Source organism: Dermacentor albipictus, chromosome 2 (assembly GCF_038994185.2).
Source record: "Dermacentor albipictus isolate Rhodes 1998 colony chromosome 2, USDA_Dalb.pri_finalv2, whole genome shotgun sequence".
Lineage (NCBI taxonomy): Eukaryota > Metazoa > Arthropoda > Arachnida > Ixodida > Ixodidae > Dermacentor > Dermacentor albipictus.
Window position 1 is genome coordinate 64,109,252 of NC_091822.1, and position 17,450 is coordinate 64,126,701.

Sequence of the window (17,450 nt, forward strand, 5' to 3'; positions counted from 1 at the left end):
TCACTGGAGATAAAGTCAAGTAAGGCACTCGAGCGCACGACCTTTGGTGGGAGTCGAACCCACGACCTTGCGTTGCGGCATAATTTCTAAGCATCGCGCGGTGGTCACAGTGCTTTCGCATTCATTCACGTAGGGATAGCCAAGTGCTCCCTGTCTTCTGTTCTTTTTGCACATGTAATCGTCCCGCATTTTTTTTTCATTAACAATAATATATTGCGTATGAGCAACATGCGAACTCATCTCGTTGTACATTTTGCGACCAATGCATTTATATTTGATGAAAAGAGACCAACGAGTAGCCTGTGTATGATCGTGCCAGAGGAATCAAACTCATGTATGGTATTGAAGGAAGGCAAAACGGAAATCATAGATGGCTTATTGTTACGTTAGGTAGCAAAAGTCACTGTCAAGAAGATGGGTCAGGAATCGAACTCCTTATAGAGTGAACTTGAGCCCAAAAAGCCAAGCAACACTGAAATCACAATTCAACGGCGACGCCCTTCCTTCGCCGCTGGGTGCTGGAGCGTGCGGAGGGAAACGTCCGATGCGACCTCGAATTGTTGCGGAGCAGACGACACAGCGGCGGACCCTCATATTCTGGCGTCACACAATCTACGCCAAAATGGTAGTCATTGTCGGCGGAAGGGGCTTAGAGGCAACGATTTCAAATCAAATTTTGGAGGTTGGAAAATGCATGGTAGATCTTTACGATGTAGGAAAATACCCCGCGTTGCCATCACTGAAATTGCCCAGTTGATCCACCGCAGTGGCAACAGCGCAGAGACTGCGACGAGCTCAATGGGCCACTCTGCACAGCCCCCCTCCCATCCCCTCCTTTGCTGCCCAACTCCGCGCTTTTCGTTTTCGTCACAGCGGTAGGCGATAAGGTGGCAAACAGGAGAGAAAATATGCAAGTTGGACACAGATTTGGGATCGACATGAACCAGTTCATTCAATTGTACGAAAGTGATCATGTGCAAAACATTTTACAGCACAGCGATCACGTAACTGCCTGGCAAACAAGCAGGACGTGGAGGCCCCCACCACGCGACCCATGTGATCCGCGCAAACCGCGTCTCCGGGAAGGAGCCACTACGGTTTCATCAGTTTACGATCGCGCACTCTCCAGTGCCGGGCCAGTTTATTCGTAAAGAAGGCGACCGAGTAAAACACCCAAACCCCGCTCATCTCTCGAACATGCTGAATAGACGGTATAGGGCTGCATGATTGTTTTGTATATACTTTTGCAGTGCCGCAAGTTGCCCATGTGTTTCATGAATAGGGAGGCGTCCACTCTCCAGCGCGTCCCGGCAGCAACCGTTTCTGTTTTTGAGGGGTGGTGGGCCCGCGTGGTGCAGGGTGACGAGCCGCGGCGCGCGCCGGGAGGGGGGGGGGGGCAGGGGAGGAGGGGGGCGGAGAACGGATTCGGAGAACGCAGTCTTACGCGCCCTGAGTTGGCATTCCGCCGATGGTCATAATAGGACCACGCAGACAAACCTCGAGTGGTACGACTGTACGCGGTGTTGTGGCGCCGGCTCCCGAGTCCCCTGCTTGTTAGAGACGCCGCCGAGGTTTAGAGGGGCCTAGCAATGTTGACCACGTGTTGCGCATACGGAGCGCGGGGGTCCACTCCCCTACGCATCCGGGCGGCAACCACGTGCATCTTCTTTTGAGGGCTAAAAGCCCGCGAAGTGTCGAGAGACAACTTGCAGTGCGCGCCGTAGATAGAGGCGCAGTGCGCATGCGGAGATCGCGTTCGGAGAACGTCGTCTTGAGAACACCGAGTCCGGATGCCGCCAACGGTCATTATTTTTCCATGCGGAAAAACCTTGAGGAGGGACTGCGGTACGCAGTGTTGTGACACCAGCACCCGAGCCCCCTGCTGGCTGGAAACGCGGCTGAGGTTCGAGATGGCCTCAATAAATCGTGCGTGCCTGGCGTGCTTGCTGAGGCCGTCACTGACCACGTGGAAATAGGAGACGGAAAGAAGTTGTGGGAAGAAGGAAAACAGGGTTGTTTTCCAATACATTTACTTTTGAGAGTAAGGCCATCCCTTTGGGTTGTGGCTTAACGAACTTTCAACTCTCCTTGGCAACTGCTTCTGTGGGATGGGCTAACGGTCCTACCGCCCTTTTTCTTTGTCTCTTTCTTCTATAACAATCGAGACGAGGTGCTTGCTCCTCAGTCTTAGCCGTAATCACTAAACCTGATAGACCAGTAAGACTCCGTAGGATGCAATGCTAGTCTGGGCCGTAACCACCTAGTGGTAGAACAGTGAGACTCGGTTGGTCGTATGTAGTGACAGTTCTCCTAGGCTCCAACTTAAGAGAAAGTAGAAGAGTAAGGTGCTGTTTACTTGTGTGTTTTGCATCAGTGTTTTTTGCTAAGTCTGCATTTGACTGCGTAAATATGTTCGTTACAATATATCTTCAAGTTTTGTTACCTCCAACCTGCTTCCTGCTTCATCAACGCCGATAATCACCTTGAAGAGACTTTGATCGACTTCAAAGAGAAAAGAACAAACTTAACTCCCGGGAAATAAGGATTACCAAGCTTCGGTTTAATAAAGGAATTGTGAGCTTGAAGACTTGTTCTGTTTGTTGCGCTGGGGATATTCAGGAACTGTTTCTTGTTTCACTGCGCAATTTCGTAGAGAGCATAGCCGATCAATGACACATCGGTAGGGCCAGTGCAGATGAGGATACATTACGCATATTGACCGCCGTGGTTGCTTAGTGGCTATGGTGTTCCAAATTCCAAGATGTCCCAAATTTCCGCAGTCCCCCACTACGGCGTGCCTCATAATCAGATCGTGGTTTTGGCACGTGAAACCCCATGATTTAATTTCTTTTATGCATATTGCGTTATGTGAGTTCTGTCTTCCACGTGACCTAACCGGCAAGACAGCCAAGCAGCAGCACTAGCCAAGGTCCGCAAAGTACACCGAGAAAGCATTTATTGCGTATAGCATTCTATTAATGCGGGTATTAATGTGAGTAGCATTCTTAGCATAGTCAAATCCAGTTTTATTTCAGGCTACCTAGCTATCCGACCGAACGAACACCAACTTGGGTCACAGTTTATGCGCCACTGGGTGTGGTAACGCTCTTGAATCAAGTTCTTTGACGCCAACTTCGGTAACTGGATATGTGCCCTAGTACAGCGATTTCGGTTTCAACCCAAAGCACTGAATTTTTTCTGACACCTGCCCCGACTGGAGACAACCAGTACGACCCACCGCCAAACGCCGGCATACGAAGTGGCATACAAGCCGGCATACAACGTGGCGCGAAGCCAGCACCATCGCCAGGAAGACAGCGAGCTACGAGGCGTGGACACGAACGGTACGCCATGGTGGAAGAACAGCTGTAGACGCTCTAGGGGACCGTCACTCTGGAGTGCATCCTGGCTTTTTCCAGAGAATCCGGGCTTTTACGCCGGTTGCGAGGGCTTGCCCTGTTCCTCGCATCGCACCTTGCACTCTCGACATACTTTTTCCCCTTCCCGATTATCTGCGTTAGGCTAAAGAACCGTTCAATAAAAAAAAAGAATGCTGTAACTCCACTACGCGTGATCATAGCCCCAAATTTCAAACTGGCAAATTTATGTGCACTCATTCCCAAATTTCAAGTTCGCCCACCTCCAGAATTTCAAGTAGGCCTGTCCCCAAATTTCAAGTTCGCCCACCCCGAAATTTCAAGTTGGCCCACCTTAAAATTTCAAGTTAACCCAACCTCAAAGTTCAAGTTGACCCACCCCAAATTTCAGTTGGCCCACCCCTACTATATGCTTCCCTATGTATTCTCAGTGGAGACCTATGTATCCCTACGGGTGTTCTCTTTTTATTTTATTCTTCTGGTTTAAATTGTTCTTTATCGCTTATGAAGCTACCCATCATCTAGATTTACTCTATTTTAATGATTAAATGTCCTAATTTTTCAAATGGCGCATTTTTGTTCAGATACAAGGCATATTACACTTTTCGCGTGACGGGGCTGGGGTACTCGCGAAAGAATGCTTACGCGTTAAAAACATTCGTTCAATCAATCAATCAAGATAGGATTACAGCAGGTACATGTATGCTTGTGTGAAGTATGTAAATTGGGAGAACACGAGTATTCAGTAATTATTTTTGATGAGCACAATTACGCTATGCTTAATACACGGCTGGACATGGTTCGGTTCACTTTGGTTCCTTGCTTGTATTATGTCACATTTTCTGTACCTCACAACGCGACCTTGAAACAAAGGTCTAAGGCTTTCGCGTTCGCCTTAATATTTCGCCGAAACTATATTACCAAGTGTACCTCGCGCAGATTGTTGTTGCGCTTTGTTCTTGTTGTTGTCCTGAATGATGCGCCAAGTGTCATGCGTGTCCTTCATTTTCTTCGTTCATTTGTTCGTGCAGCGCTTTTCCACGCCTCAAAAAGCGCCCCGGCAATATTCTACGCTCTTAGGCACAGTTACACCCATTGGAGTGCCCCTTCTGCCACACAACAATATACGTTATCTACCTTGATGCGTTTCCTTTCTTGAAAACGCCGCGCCCGCTACTTTCCTGTCGGGAATGCTGTCATGCTGATAACGCGCATGCCGTTCGTTACTGGAAAGTACCGGGCTCGCACCGTTAAAGAAAGGAAACGCATCAAGGCAAATGACGATCATTGTTGTGTGGCAGAAGGGGCACTCCAAAGGGTGTAACTTTGCCTAAGAGCGATACGCACTTTCGTTATGGCGAGACGTCTGGCGCACCAATGCGGGCTGACCGTGCCTATATATGTACACTGGGCGCGCAAAAGGCTGTACAGACCGACACACACAGAGCGCGCGTGTTCGTGTGTGTGTCGGTCTCTCAGCGTGTCGTTGCTTTCGCGCTTATCGCATGTAGATATGCAAAAATAACGTGCCAAATGCCAATGACGTTGCCTAATTCCGTCGAACGTGCACTCTGACGTGACGTGTGTACTTTCTCCCTGTATTAATAAGAATGAATAAATGAATGAACTAACGTTCAGCTGACAAAATATAGGCTGAAGACGCGGCCAGCGCCCTGGCATTCAATCCACTTGTTGCAGTTGGGCAGGATCCAATAGCGCACGCAGACGGTTGTTCATGTAGTACAAGTTAGACAAGAACAGGCATTGTGCGTGTAGCCGCAGCGGATAAACACGAGCGTCGGTATGCGCCCTGGCGCGCAGAGGACAGCAAGGCTAACAAAATGGCGCCACAGCATAATGGCGCGCAATCCGAGCATATCAAGTGCTGTGCCGTCTCGTGTAGCGAAACGCGCCATCCGCGTACATAGAGGCGCGCGCAACCGCGCGACCTCGGAAGCGGAATCCGAGCCGCGCCTGCTCACATATCCCGGAAGTTGGCACATTCGCCGACACATCGCAGGTCGCGACCACAGATCGTGCTCGAATGTGCGCCGCAGATCGTGTCTGCGCCGACGCGCTCGCTATGCGCGACGCGCCATCCGTGAAATAACAAAAAAAAAGGATGCGGCGGAAAGTGCTCAGTTCTTAGAGTTTATAGTCGACAGGCTTGCTTAGACGGTGCAATGTTGTAATTAACAAGCACGGTGTTACGCACGCACAGGTAAGATGAACACATCTCTCTCGATGACCACGGAAACTCACACGTCGTGGTTGCTTAGTGTTTATGGCACTGGGCTGCAAAGCACGAGGTCGCAAGATCGAATCCCGGCCACGGTGGCCGCATTTCAATGGGGGAGAGAACACCCGTGTAATAGGATTTAGGAGCAGGTTAAGGAAACCCTAGGTGGTCCAAGTTTCCGGAGTTTCCTATACTACGGCGTGTCTCGTAATCCGATCGTGGTTTTGGCTCGTAAAACCCCATAATTTTTAGCGTCGGAAACACTCTGTCAAAACGCAGGAGTGAGGAATCGCGGCAGCAGCAGTGAGCGAAGTGAAAACATCTCAGATCGCTTTGAAGTTGAGGCGTGCACTTTGGCCACGTCGCAGATCGCTTTCAAGATACGGCGCCTGCGCGGCCGCGCCGTAAGCAGCAGCCGCCGTAAAGGAACGCCCCCTCCCTCCCTCCGCTAACCCCAGCGCCTCGCGCGTGATAGAAGAGGGTGCGCTTCAAGCCCCGCCTTCCTTGCTCGGGCATGCGAGATCGTACGCTTTCACTCACGCATACGGCGCGCGGCGATGATTTTATGACGTTTGGACTTCATACGGAACCTTAAGGTTAGGGCAGAAATGCGCCTAGAGTGTCCATATAATTGCTATCGCGATAAGATTGCCGTGGTTGAACGCGGTTAAAGGGAAGCTGAAGAGTCTGTCGAATTGAATAAGACGCTCATATACGGATGCGGGAACCTTATAAACCATGTAGGTAAAATTTGGGTTTTTTTTTTCAATTAGGAGCGACATAATCGTCGGTTGAAATTGTGCTGTAGCTCCGCCCCCCGTCGAATGTCGCGCGCTGCTGCTGACGCTGACGATGCGAGCGGAGACCGGAAACCGCGGTGTTGTGACGTCAACTCTAGTGTTTCGTTTCTTCGCAGCGTCCGCGACCATGCCTGACCGCGCTTGTTTCTGCGTGCGTGCCATCGTAATCTGCTTCGATCGACCCTGCATTCCTTTGTTGGTGCGTCTGCGTGTATGTAGAGTGGTATTCAACGTGCGTGGTAGTCAACGTGAGTGATAATCAACGTGAGTGGTAGTCAACGTGGTAGTCAACAGATGAAGGTCGCTACACGTACTGCACGAACCGGGAAGCTTTTCACGCGTTTAAACCGTCTTTGTAGATTGCCGACAGCTTTGGACAGCGCACAAATGCCGACGATCACATCCCCGCTTACGTTCCACGAGGAGGCATGCAGGAAGACAACACTACAGTTGTTTGACCGGAAACGAGCTCACTAGATCGGTGAAAGATCGGCGAGATCACTAGATCGCTTTACAAAAAACATACTCACCAAAGAGCTTTTCCAACACGAGAAGATCCCAAGACATTGCTTTCGTTCGCGTCGAAAGCACTGCTCGCACCAGCATCGTTTGCTTCTTCGAGAGGCCGGCTCTTCGCAATCGGCTCGTACATGTAGGGAGTACCGCCGAACTCCTCAGAAAAACGCAGTCTCTCTAAATTTTCCATTACCATCTCAGAAAAACAGCACCAAACTACCTGGCACCACGCTTCATTTGTAGTGGCAGTGGTCGGTTACTAGAGTTGACGTCACGAGGCGCCCGACCAATCACAGGCGGAAACGAGACGCGCGAGCTGGGCGTGTCCGCTGCTGCACTTTTCGTTGAAATAAAATATATTTGCGCTTTCTTTCACTCAATTTAGATACGATATAGGAATTCGGAGGGTTGAAAACAATCATGTACAGATGTTCACTCATTTTTTCTGGAAAACCTTTCAGCTTCCCTTTAAACCAAGCTTGACGAGCGATAGCATGGTTTTGCTTGCTTTGGCAAAGGACACAGATGCTGCTTAGCGCCGTCAGCAACTACTGCATCTACAAGTTCACCACAAGACAACACAGACACGCTGCTCGGCGCACCAACAGCAGCGAGCGAATTAACCTTCGCGCTACCTCTCGCTTTAACACGAACTAAGCGTCGAAATCATAGTGCATACGAAGCTACCAGCACTAGGCGGAATCTGCAAACATCGCAGATCGCTTCGAAGACAGGGCCCGCTCGACCGCGCACTTTGTTCGCATCGCAGATCGTTTTCAAGATATGGAGGAGGAGCGACAGAGAAAAGCAGAAGGCAGGGAGCTCAATCAGAATAACGTCCGATTGGCTACCCTACACAGGGGAAATGGGAAAGGGAAAAACAAAGATGACAGTGAAAGCTGAAGGAAAGAAGGAAATTAGTGGCGAGTTCGCTGACGCGTGTGGTCTTATAGAAACACCATTAATAGTCACAGATGTTCGCACAAGCCCGTCGTCCTCAAGAAGCACAAAAACGCCTTCACCGCTTCATGGGCCGACGAGCGATGGCAGTGGTGTTCTAGCAGCGCCTCGACAGAAAGTGGTCGATCGTCCAATTCTGGGAGAGCGTTGTTCAAGTTCTTGTCTTTCTGGGGCATAATGTGGACAGTGGCACAGCAGGTGGTTGATATTTTCTTCGGTGCCACTGACCTCGCATGCTGCACTGTCGGTCACTCCAATTAATGTATGCCTTCGTGAAGGCAACTCCTAAACAAAGGCGACAGAGAAGCGTGGCTTCACGTCGAGGAAGTCCGAGTGGAGGTCGGAGTTGCAGTGAGGGGTCTAATCGATGCAGTCGTGTAAGTCGTAAGTTTGGCGAGTTCCACTTGGTCAGTGAGAGACTGCGTGCCAGGTGTCGAAGCTGCTTTGCGGCGTCTGTCTTCGAAAGCGGAATTGGAACGCTGTGCTCTTCTTGATGTGCTGTGCGAGCAGTGTTATCGGCGGAATCATTGCCACTGATTCCACAATGGATAGGTACCCATTGAAAAACAACCTCGTGACCTTTTTGTTGGACGTGATGGTGTAGTTTCACGATTTCATATGTCAGTTGGTCATGACGTCCCCGCCGGAAAACTGACTGCGTGCACTGTAATGCCGGTTTTGAATCACAGAACACAGCCCATTTTCTAGGTCTTTCAGACTCAATGAATTCCAGTGCACGACGCAGAGCCGTTAGTTCTGCCACCGTTGAGGTCCTGACATGCGATGTCTCGAACCGCAGTGTTATTCCTCGCGTTGGTATAACCACCGCACCACCAGAACTGGATGACGTAGTTGATCCATCGGTATAGATGTGCGCGTGGTTGCTGTACTTTTCCTGCAAAAGAAGTAAGCTCAGCTGTTTTAGAGCAGGGGCCGGTAGATTTTTCTGTAGTCCTTGAATTATTGTATGTACTTGTGGACCGCTCAAACACCGCGGAGGAAACAGTGGTTTGGCCGCAGGTACGTACCCTGAAGTAAACGACGCACGATGTGCACTGACAGTAGCGCTAAATGTCGAGCAGGGCCTTGCAACAGTGAGGCTCACCAGGTGGTGGGAAGGGGTCCTAGCACAATGTCTGAGATGCATACGCATCGTCTCAACGGTAATGTGCGTCGCGAATTGACGCACTGCGTGGTAAGCCAAGACATATCTTAAGGGCTTGGGCTTGAATACTCTGAATCGTACGCAGGTTAGTCTTGCAGGTGTTGGATATTGCAGGCAGGCTGTACCGCAGGAATCCAACGAACAACGCCAATTACAGCCGTAACATAGCGTATATGGATACTCCCCAGCTTTTTCCTGCAAGAAACCTGAACAGTTGACAGGTAGCAGTCAACCGCTTTTTCACGTAATTCACGTGCGGAGTGAAAGACAGGTCTCTGTCAATTACGACTCCCAAGAACCTGTGAATTCTGCTGTATGGAGTAAGTTGTCCGTTAACAGATATGCCATAAGCAGACATTGGCTTCCTCGTGAATGCCACCATTGCTCACTTCCCACATGAAATTGCAAGTCCTTGTTGACGAAGGTAGCAAGATGTCATTGTGGCTGCCTTCTGAAGCCGAGCGCAAAGCTGAAGTCGTGTTACACATGATGCCCAAATGCAGATGTCGTCCGCATAGATGGAAAGTCGTACGGTGCTTGGCAGGTTGTCAACTAATCCACTGAGGTTCAGATCGAAAAGCGTCGGGCTAAGCACTCCGTCTTGAGGGACTCCTCGGCTACAGCAATGCGCGGATGTCAGGCCATTTTCTGTGTGCACGTAGAATGACCTCCTCTCTAAGTAGTTGCACACCCACATATATATCTTTCTGCCAAGTCCTACAGCTTCTAACGCGCTAAGGATGGCTTCATGGGTAACATTATCGTATGCCCCTTTAACGTCTATAAACAGAGCAGCGGATAGTCGTTTACAGGCGTTTTGGTGTTGCACAAACGTTACCAAGTCAGCAACGTTGTCCGTTGACGAACGGCCACACCTGAATCCGGCCATAGCATCTGGGTAGGTTTCATAGTACTCTAAGTACCATTGCAGGCGTGTCAAAATTATTATTTCCATTGTTTTTCCGACACAGCTGGCAAGTGCGATCGGATGGTATGAAGAAATGTCCAAAGGCGACTTGCCAGCTTTGAGAAGTGGAATGAGGCGAGTTGACTTCCATTCTTGCGGAACCATAACCGCCTGCCAGGAGTCGTTGTACAGGAGCAAGAGTGCCTTTCGAGCTTGGTCTCCTAGGTTACACAGGGCACGGTGCGTAATGCCGTAAGGTCCTGGCGCTGAAGAACGCCTGCACACAGCCAGCGCAGCTTCTCGTTCTTGCATAGAAAAAGGGCATCCCATGCGGGGATCGCGTGAGAACAGTGGGTGGTCGAGCGTTCCCGTACCCGTTCCATCGGAATTTGCTTTGCCAGCAATCTTTCTGCAGAGAGATTCTGCGACGTCGAAATCTCTACATTGTAGATGGAGTGCCAGAGATTTAAACGGGTGGCGCTGACCAAAGGTTGTGCGAAGACCACGAACAGTCCTCCATATAGGCGAAAAAGGTTTTCGCGGATCCAGGGACTCGCAAAAGGATACCCATTGTCGCGAAGCGAGCTTGTTCATGTGACGCTGTATTTTCTTTTGTGTTCGTGTAGCCAATCTCAAATCTTGACTGGACTTCGTGCGACTATATCTTCGTTTCGCACAACGGCGAAGTTTCGCGAGTTCGATATCGAAATTGGTGCGGGCAGAACTCTTCAAAAGCGAATGAGTGGTTGTTTGTATGGCATCCTTTATCGCGTTTATCGCGCCCTGTACGTTATTGGAAGTGCCGTCACGACAACAGCCTTCCATGATCAAAGCGCCTCCAAAGCTCGGAGTTCACGCGTCGGCACCTCGCCGAGTGCCGGCAAGCCGATGCCACAGAGTTTCCTATAAAAAAAGTTTATGCCGGAAAAGAAAATTAAATTATGGCGTTTTACGTGCCAAAACAACTTTCTGATTATTAAGCGCGCCGTAGTGGAGGACTCCGGAAATTTCTACCACCTGGCGTTCTTTAACGCGCACCTAAATCTAAGTACACGGGTGTTTTTGCATTTCGCCCCCATCGTAATGCGGCCGCCGTGGCCGGGATTCCATCCCGCGACCTCGTCCTCAGCAGCCCAACACCATAGCCATTGAGCGACCACGGCGGGTTTTTATGCAGAAACCATCCACGACGACTGCCAATGTAAGCGAATAGCACGAACCAAGGAACGAAGAAAAAGAACGAACGAACGAATGAGACGATAGTCTCTTTCCCCTACCCTCCTTGCCTGAGAGCACGCGCTCTTTCCCCCGGTGCCTTCCCTCAACGGCCCGAATTTCCTTCTGTTACTATTACTTCGTGGTAGCCATGGAGAGCGGCCGCGATCCAGCCGGCATGAGAATGATACGCTGTATGCATTGATTTTGCCTAAACTTCGTCTCTCTTGACTTCGGACGGCTTCGCGACATTGTAATCTGGTTATTTTGAACAAGATATTGCGTCATAAATGCAACAACTTCCAATGATTACGCACATAGGCACGGGCTTATTGCGTTCGCTGTTTCAGAAAACAGGGATTTAGAAATATGGGGTGTAATAAATTAGAGGTACGAGAACGGCTAAAGCATTGTGATAAGAAAAAATAAATAAATCGCCTACCACGCATCATTTACACTTTCGTTGAAACTGTCGAAGCTCCAGAGTTCCCCTCTATTTGTCATCGAATGAGACTATATGGCTGATGCCACTGTCACCGAAATAACGCCCGAATCAAACCGGCTGTGTTGCGGCCCGATCTCAATCGCAATAAATTCTTCTGCGTACGGAACTTCCCATCTAAGTCCTTCAACTGAAGAGTTTGTCGCCCAGCGTGTATTGGAAATACGAACTTGCAGTACTGCATCGAAAGCGAGTGTTTTGCGCAGCACATTTGCATAAGGATCCAGCCACTTGTGGCTTTCGCGTCCGAGGACGCAAAGAGCAGCCGTCTTGACGTGAGACGAAGGCGTTGAACTATCGCCTCTGTGTGAAACAAAGCAAATAAAAAAATGAGAACATTGAGAAACGAGAATCGCGAGTCTCGTCGACCTTCTGCGAATTATTCGCATAACATGTAGCACCGACAGAACGCGAAATTGCTGCGGCCGCCTCTTATACCCTAAGTACACGTCGTGTCTCCTCTCTCGCAAACTGTCTTGCCTACACTACGCAAACGTCAGCGGAACTTTTGTCACCCGTTCTTTTGAGTAAGCTTTTGTCACCCGTTCCTTTGAGTAAGCTTTCGTCAGCCGTTCTTTTGAGTTTCTATTTCCTGCCCTTAACGCAATTCGCGATAACGTGGGGCTGCGCAGCGTGTGTCCCAATGGAAAGCAAACTGCTAATCAGGCACACGAAAAAAAGAGCGTGTTTTGGAGAAGAGGCACGTGTGGGAAGAGGTGATGGGCCTCTTGGTCGCCATAATTCCTCTATGAATGGTACAACCGCAGCCCGTTGATGCCGCTGCGGTTTGTATTGCTGTGAAGTGATATTTACTGGAGATATTCCCAACTGACACATCGATCCATTTCGGCAGATATATTGACCGGTGCTAAGCGCGACACACACACACACACACACACACACATATATATATATATATATATATATATATATATATATATATATATATATTCTAAATGGCGAGACGGAGAGACAGAAATAAAGAGAACGGCAGGTTTATATGCTATATATGCCACATATATGCTACATCTATGCTATCGCTTCGCGCTGCTTCTATGACCCGCTAAATGGACGCGAGTTCGTTCACCGCCCGGCTTCGATTCCGCAATTTAGACGCGCGCCGTGAAGCGACAGTTCCTTAATAAGCGACCCGCGGACATTGAGATATGTAGTGCAAGTAACATCCGCAGCTTCAGGTAATCCACATAAACAGGGCGAATTGCGCTCTATCCTCCATGAAGCTAAAAAGAGAGAGAAAGAGATTATTTCATATAAAAAGAAAGAAAAAAGAAAGAAGTGCTTAGCTATGGTCACTTCAGCCCGCAACTTCAGCCCGAAAAAAAGCGAAGCATCCTATTGCAACGTCACTGCACTGTCAAAGAGGAATTTTCCTTCTTGTAAAGCGATTCGTACGCACTCTTCCGCGAACTACCGCGTATATAGCGTCTCGCGCTATTCACCTATTACCGATGCACCTGCCACGCAGCAGCACGAAAAGAAGCTTGTCTGACTGCCATGCTTCCTTCCAACAGGCTGCTCTGCCGAAGTGCTTCTTACGCGACACACCGTTTGTAAAACCCGTGGCCAAGGCGCAACATTTCTTTTTTTTCTCCCCAAACAAACTCGACCGCGTAATAAACCAGTTTGAGCAACACGACGACGAAAGCAGTTATTATGGCAACGGTGGGACTGGGTTTATTTAACTTATTTTTCTTTTAGCTCTCTTGTCTTTCTCACTCACTCTCTCTCGCACGGCTTCTGAATTAATTACGAATGCAATGATATTGGATTTGTATGCGCTAAAAACGAACACAGAGAAAATAGATTTTAAATAGACAGGAGTCTTCAGCGATTACTTCGGCTCCGACCTCATATGCTGCGACAGCATCTTTCTCCCGCAGTGAAGACCACCGCGTTTCTTTTTCTTCCTTTTTTTTTGTGTGTGTGTGCTTCCCTGTTTTGTTTTTTTTTTCTTAATCATTGCTCGCTTCCAACACTTGGACACGGACAAGAAGGCAGCGGTTATAAGTCGGTTGATATTAATGAGGGTTGCGGTCGTATAAAATTTTTATACCTAAAAATTTTGAAAACATATGAATATCTATTTAAACGGTAACTAGAAATGAAAACAAACCAACAAAGTACTGAGAAAATACTAAATTTCGCCGTCGCCATTGCACGCAACATCAAACTCAGAATGGGCAACTAAAATATATTATCGCCGAAAACCTGTTGTAACGCTGAATTCGACGAAATTGAGTGTATTCTGTACGGGCGCGAGGTACGCAAACTTTTGTCCCCGGATCAACAGAGAATACAAAAAATGGCTGTCGCTTAGCTAAGGTTAAGCCCAGGATGCGAAACATAGTAGCCTTTCTTTTAGTTGTTGAACCACTGTTTAGCCTGGTGAACTGCTGTTGCTTGGCTATATTTGGTTCGGCTAGACGACGAAACAACTCATGCAGGCGAGCGCACGAGCTGAGACCCGGCTATGTAGCTACGCGGCCACAAGCGAGCGCACGAGTTGAGCCGCCGCTTTTGCAGCTGTTATGACGTCATATGGTAGCTACGCGGCCGCGCGCGGCGCAGCAAGGAAGAGCGTGGTTGTGCGGCTAGTATGCGTCGCATAAAAACAAGATGAAAAGTCATAGTGCGGGAAGAATAGGAGAGAGAATTAAAAATACATAAATGCGGCGGAGGCATAACTAATCAGGAAACAGACAGCGAATAAACGAAAAAAAAAGGCATCGAAGTGGTAACAGTGGGGAAACAACACAATAACGAGACGAATCGAGAGCCGGGCGAGTTGGAAAGACTAGAAGGCAGCCCGCAAAGGACGTACGGCACACGCGTGCAGCAACCGTGCCGTGTCTTTCCCCGTCCGTCATCGTTTGCGCGTTTTTTTTTCTTAGCCTTACAGGAACGAAACAGGCATCTGGATAGCGCAAGGGAACGCGCGGCACTCGACACCCGATAGGTGGCGCTGCGAAGACACAGCAAGACACCCCGCATGGGTGGCGGCAATGGAAAGGAAACCTGCCACGAGTAGCTACTTAAGATGAAGAGACAAAATCAGGAAAGAAGCAATTTATGATAACTCAAAGGGAAGCTCATTAGTTTTCGAAGTGAGATCGGGATGCCTTAGAACACGCACCTATAAAGCGAGATATAAGACGGAAGAAGAAGCATGTGTTTGGCTGCGGTAAAGCTGGGGAAACGATGGAGCAAGTTTCATTAGAATGTGACGGACATCTGCCAAGCCGTCGATTTAGGCACCACTGGCCTCCTTGAAGCCCTTGAGTTCAGCGAGAGCAGGGGGGAAAGTAAACATGTCCGCAATAGAGATTAGTAAGAGGCGATTGGGAGATTGGTGGAACTAGGGAAACGACAAAAAAGCGGAGACGTACGAAAGAAATTAAAGTTCACCGTACGTAGTCAGAAAATTTGGTTGAGGGAGTTCATCGTTTTTTTTCTTTTAACTTAAGTAGGACATTAACCAGTGTAGTAGCAAGAGCTTGGTGGCGCAACCCACCGCCCCGTTCCAAAGGGGACGCTCATAGCATCCATCCATCCAAGATGGTGCACGCGCCCTTACAGACCAGGCAATCTATGATGACCTCAGTAAGGTCGCTTACTGAACGACGAGTCCATTGGTTCGTGGTAAACGTCGAGGAATAGACAAAGCAAGAAAAAAATAACCCATTTTTAGAATATGCAAGGAAACACGACACGAAACAAGTAGAAGTGAAGTGGACGGGTGAGACCAGCGTGATTCGCCACTGTGCGCGCCTTTCGGCATTGTTACCCGCTGCATCGTTTCCCGCACTGGTGTTTAGTTCTTTAAGAGTCGACTTCGAAGAACTCCGACGCCACGACCTGGAGAGGCACGTGTCGACGTCCCCGGGTCAATATGTAGAACGAGCCGACGTCTAGCGTATAATAAAGCGTCGGAACGACCCGCGGTCACGACTCGACGAGCGGGGCGAGAGCACTCACTTTGTGATGAGGCACGTCTTGCCCACGGAGACGTCGCCGACCACCACCACCTTGGCTGCACGGACCCTGCGGGGGGAACGAAGCGAATTCAGAAAAGAGACGGCCATGACTTATTCACTCCTTGTACTGCACGGCACTTTGAGCACGTAGAGTACATAAAGCCAGTGACCTGAAAGCAATTTGTCCTGGCACTGTGAACAGAAAAACCGATGAAAGAAAAGAATAAAGAAGACAAGAAAGAAATAAAGGAACGAAGAAAGAAAGCAATGATAGAAAGGAAGAAAGAAAGGCGAACGCATTCTGACGTTCCAGCACGCAGCGATGGGCCTGGGAATCCCAGGCCTGCGGCAATGCTCCTCCTAGACTATTACGAAATGCCTCCCCTCCCCCCACCTCCCGCCTCGTTTTTTTTTTTCTTTCACTCTCGTTCTTTTCTTGGCAGACAACGCTCGCTGCCCCCTTGTAGAATGTGGGCGCATGTTATTGTGTATATACCTCGTGCACAATGTGCCTGCGAGACTCGCGGGCTGCAGAGTCATAATTACGCCTCCGCAGCGGTGAACCTGTTTCTCTTTCCGTTCTCGTCTTTTCCCCGTGCAACGTTCTGCTTGCACAGCCCGCGGCACGCTGAGCCGGGCGGGCGGTCGTTAACGTCGCGTGCATCACGGAGAAAGGCGATTTCACTGCCGCGGTGCCGTCGCGTGACATTGACCTGCAGCGAGCGCGCGCGGCTTTTCCGCACTCTCGCAGTGACGCGTCCCGCTGCATACGTGCGATTCGATTTCCACCTTGTACTCGGTTTCAAAACGCCAGGTTGTGTTTGTCATTTCCTCTTTTTCCTTTCCTATTTCATACTATGAAAGGTGTGCTCGCTCATGTGCAACCGTCAACGCGCGTGCGCAGGTCATAAGATATATATATATATGACTCCGTAAGTGCGAACTTTTGTGAAAGCACGGGGTTTCAAGGGCAAGATATTATAGAGGAAGGAACTCTGATGGTGTACATTCGAAGAAGATATTGCGTCTTGCGGGACTTGCCTTTCTCGTTTGCCAAACAGTAATCTGCATCTACGTCGGCCGCATTTGCCGTCTTTAACATTGAAATCAGAAAGCGCACAGTGTTAAAGAAAAGTAACGCACGCGAGACATATGACGATTATTGTTTTAATGCTCAGGTAAGCCTATAAACAAATCTTTAAACCATTTTAGAGCGTGTAGTATCTGTTCGCGGCGGAAGCATGGCAGTTAAAGCAAGATCTGAATGGCCGGGGCAGTGCACGAATCTGTGTAAACATCGTCCACGTATAGTTCAGAGCGTGTTTGCGGATTCTTACGTTAAGAACACTCTGAGAGCTAAATCTAAGCTATCACAAATTCGTTATATCACAATGGTTCTATCGCCAATAGTAGTCGCAAGAAATATGGGTAATTCCGTACTCGAATGAACACCTCCACAGACTGTTTTTTTTTTTAATACTGCGAGCAAAACAGGACTGTTTAATGCAACCTAACGAATCCTTTAGGCGTGAAGAACGTCAATGTCGAAATGTCGCCCATACGTAGGGACCTTCACGTGTCTCGCAACATTGCGCGATAAGTATTGCGAGCTAAACGAATTAGCTGTGCACGTAGAGTTCCTAACTGCTCTAAAGACACGTTGCACGGCGTATAAACAAAATGGTGTCAGCGAGTGTTTAGCACGTGCTTATGTGAGGACGGACGGCGATGGAGGAAGGCCTGTTGCTACCTGCAGGCAGACCCTGGAGCTTGG

The 17,450-nt window shown here is 49.1% G+C and overlaps 1 protein-coding gene across 1 annotated transcript in view; it reads right to left on the reverse strand.

The window, feature by feature from the left end:
* RabX5 (RAS oncogene family member RabX5) overlaps positions 1-17,450 on the reverse strand; it is an 81,766-nt gene that overhangs the window by 28,970 nt on the left and 35,346 nt on the right. Inside the window, exon 3 of the mRNA XM_065440820.2 lies at positions 15,678-15,743. Coding sequence (XP_065296892.1) covers positions 15,678-15,743 — 66 coding nt within the window. The remainder of the gene's footprint in view (positions 1-15,677; positions 15,744-17,450) is intronic.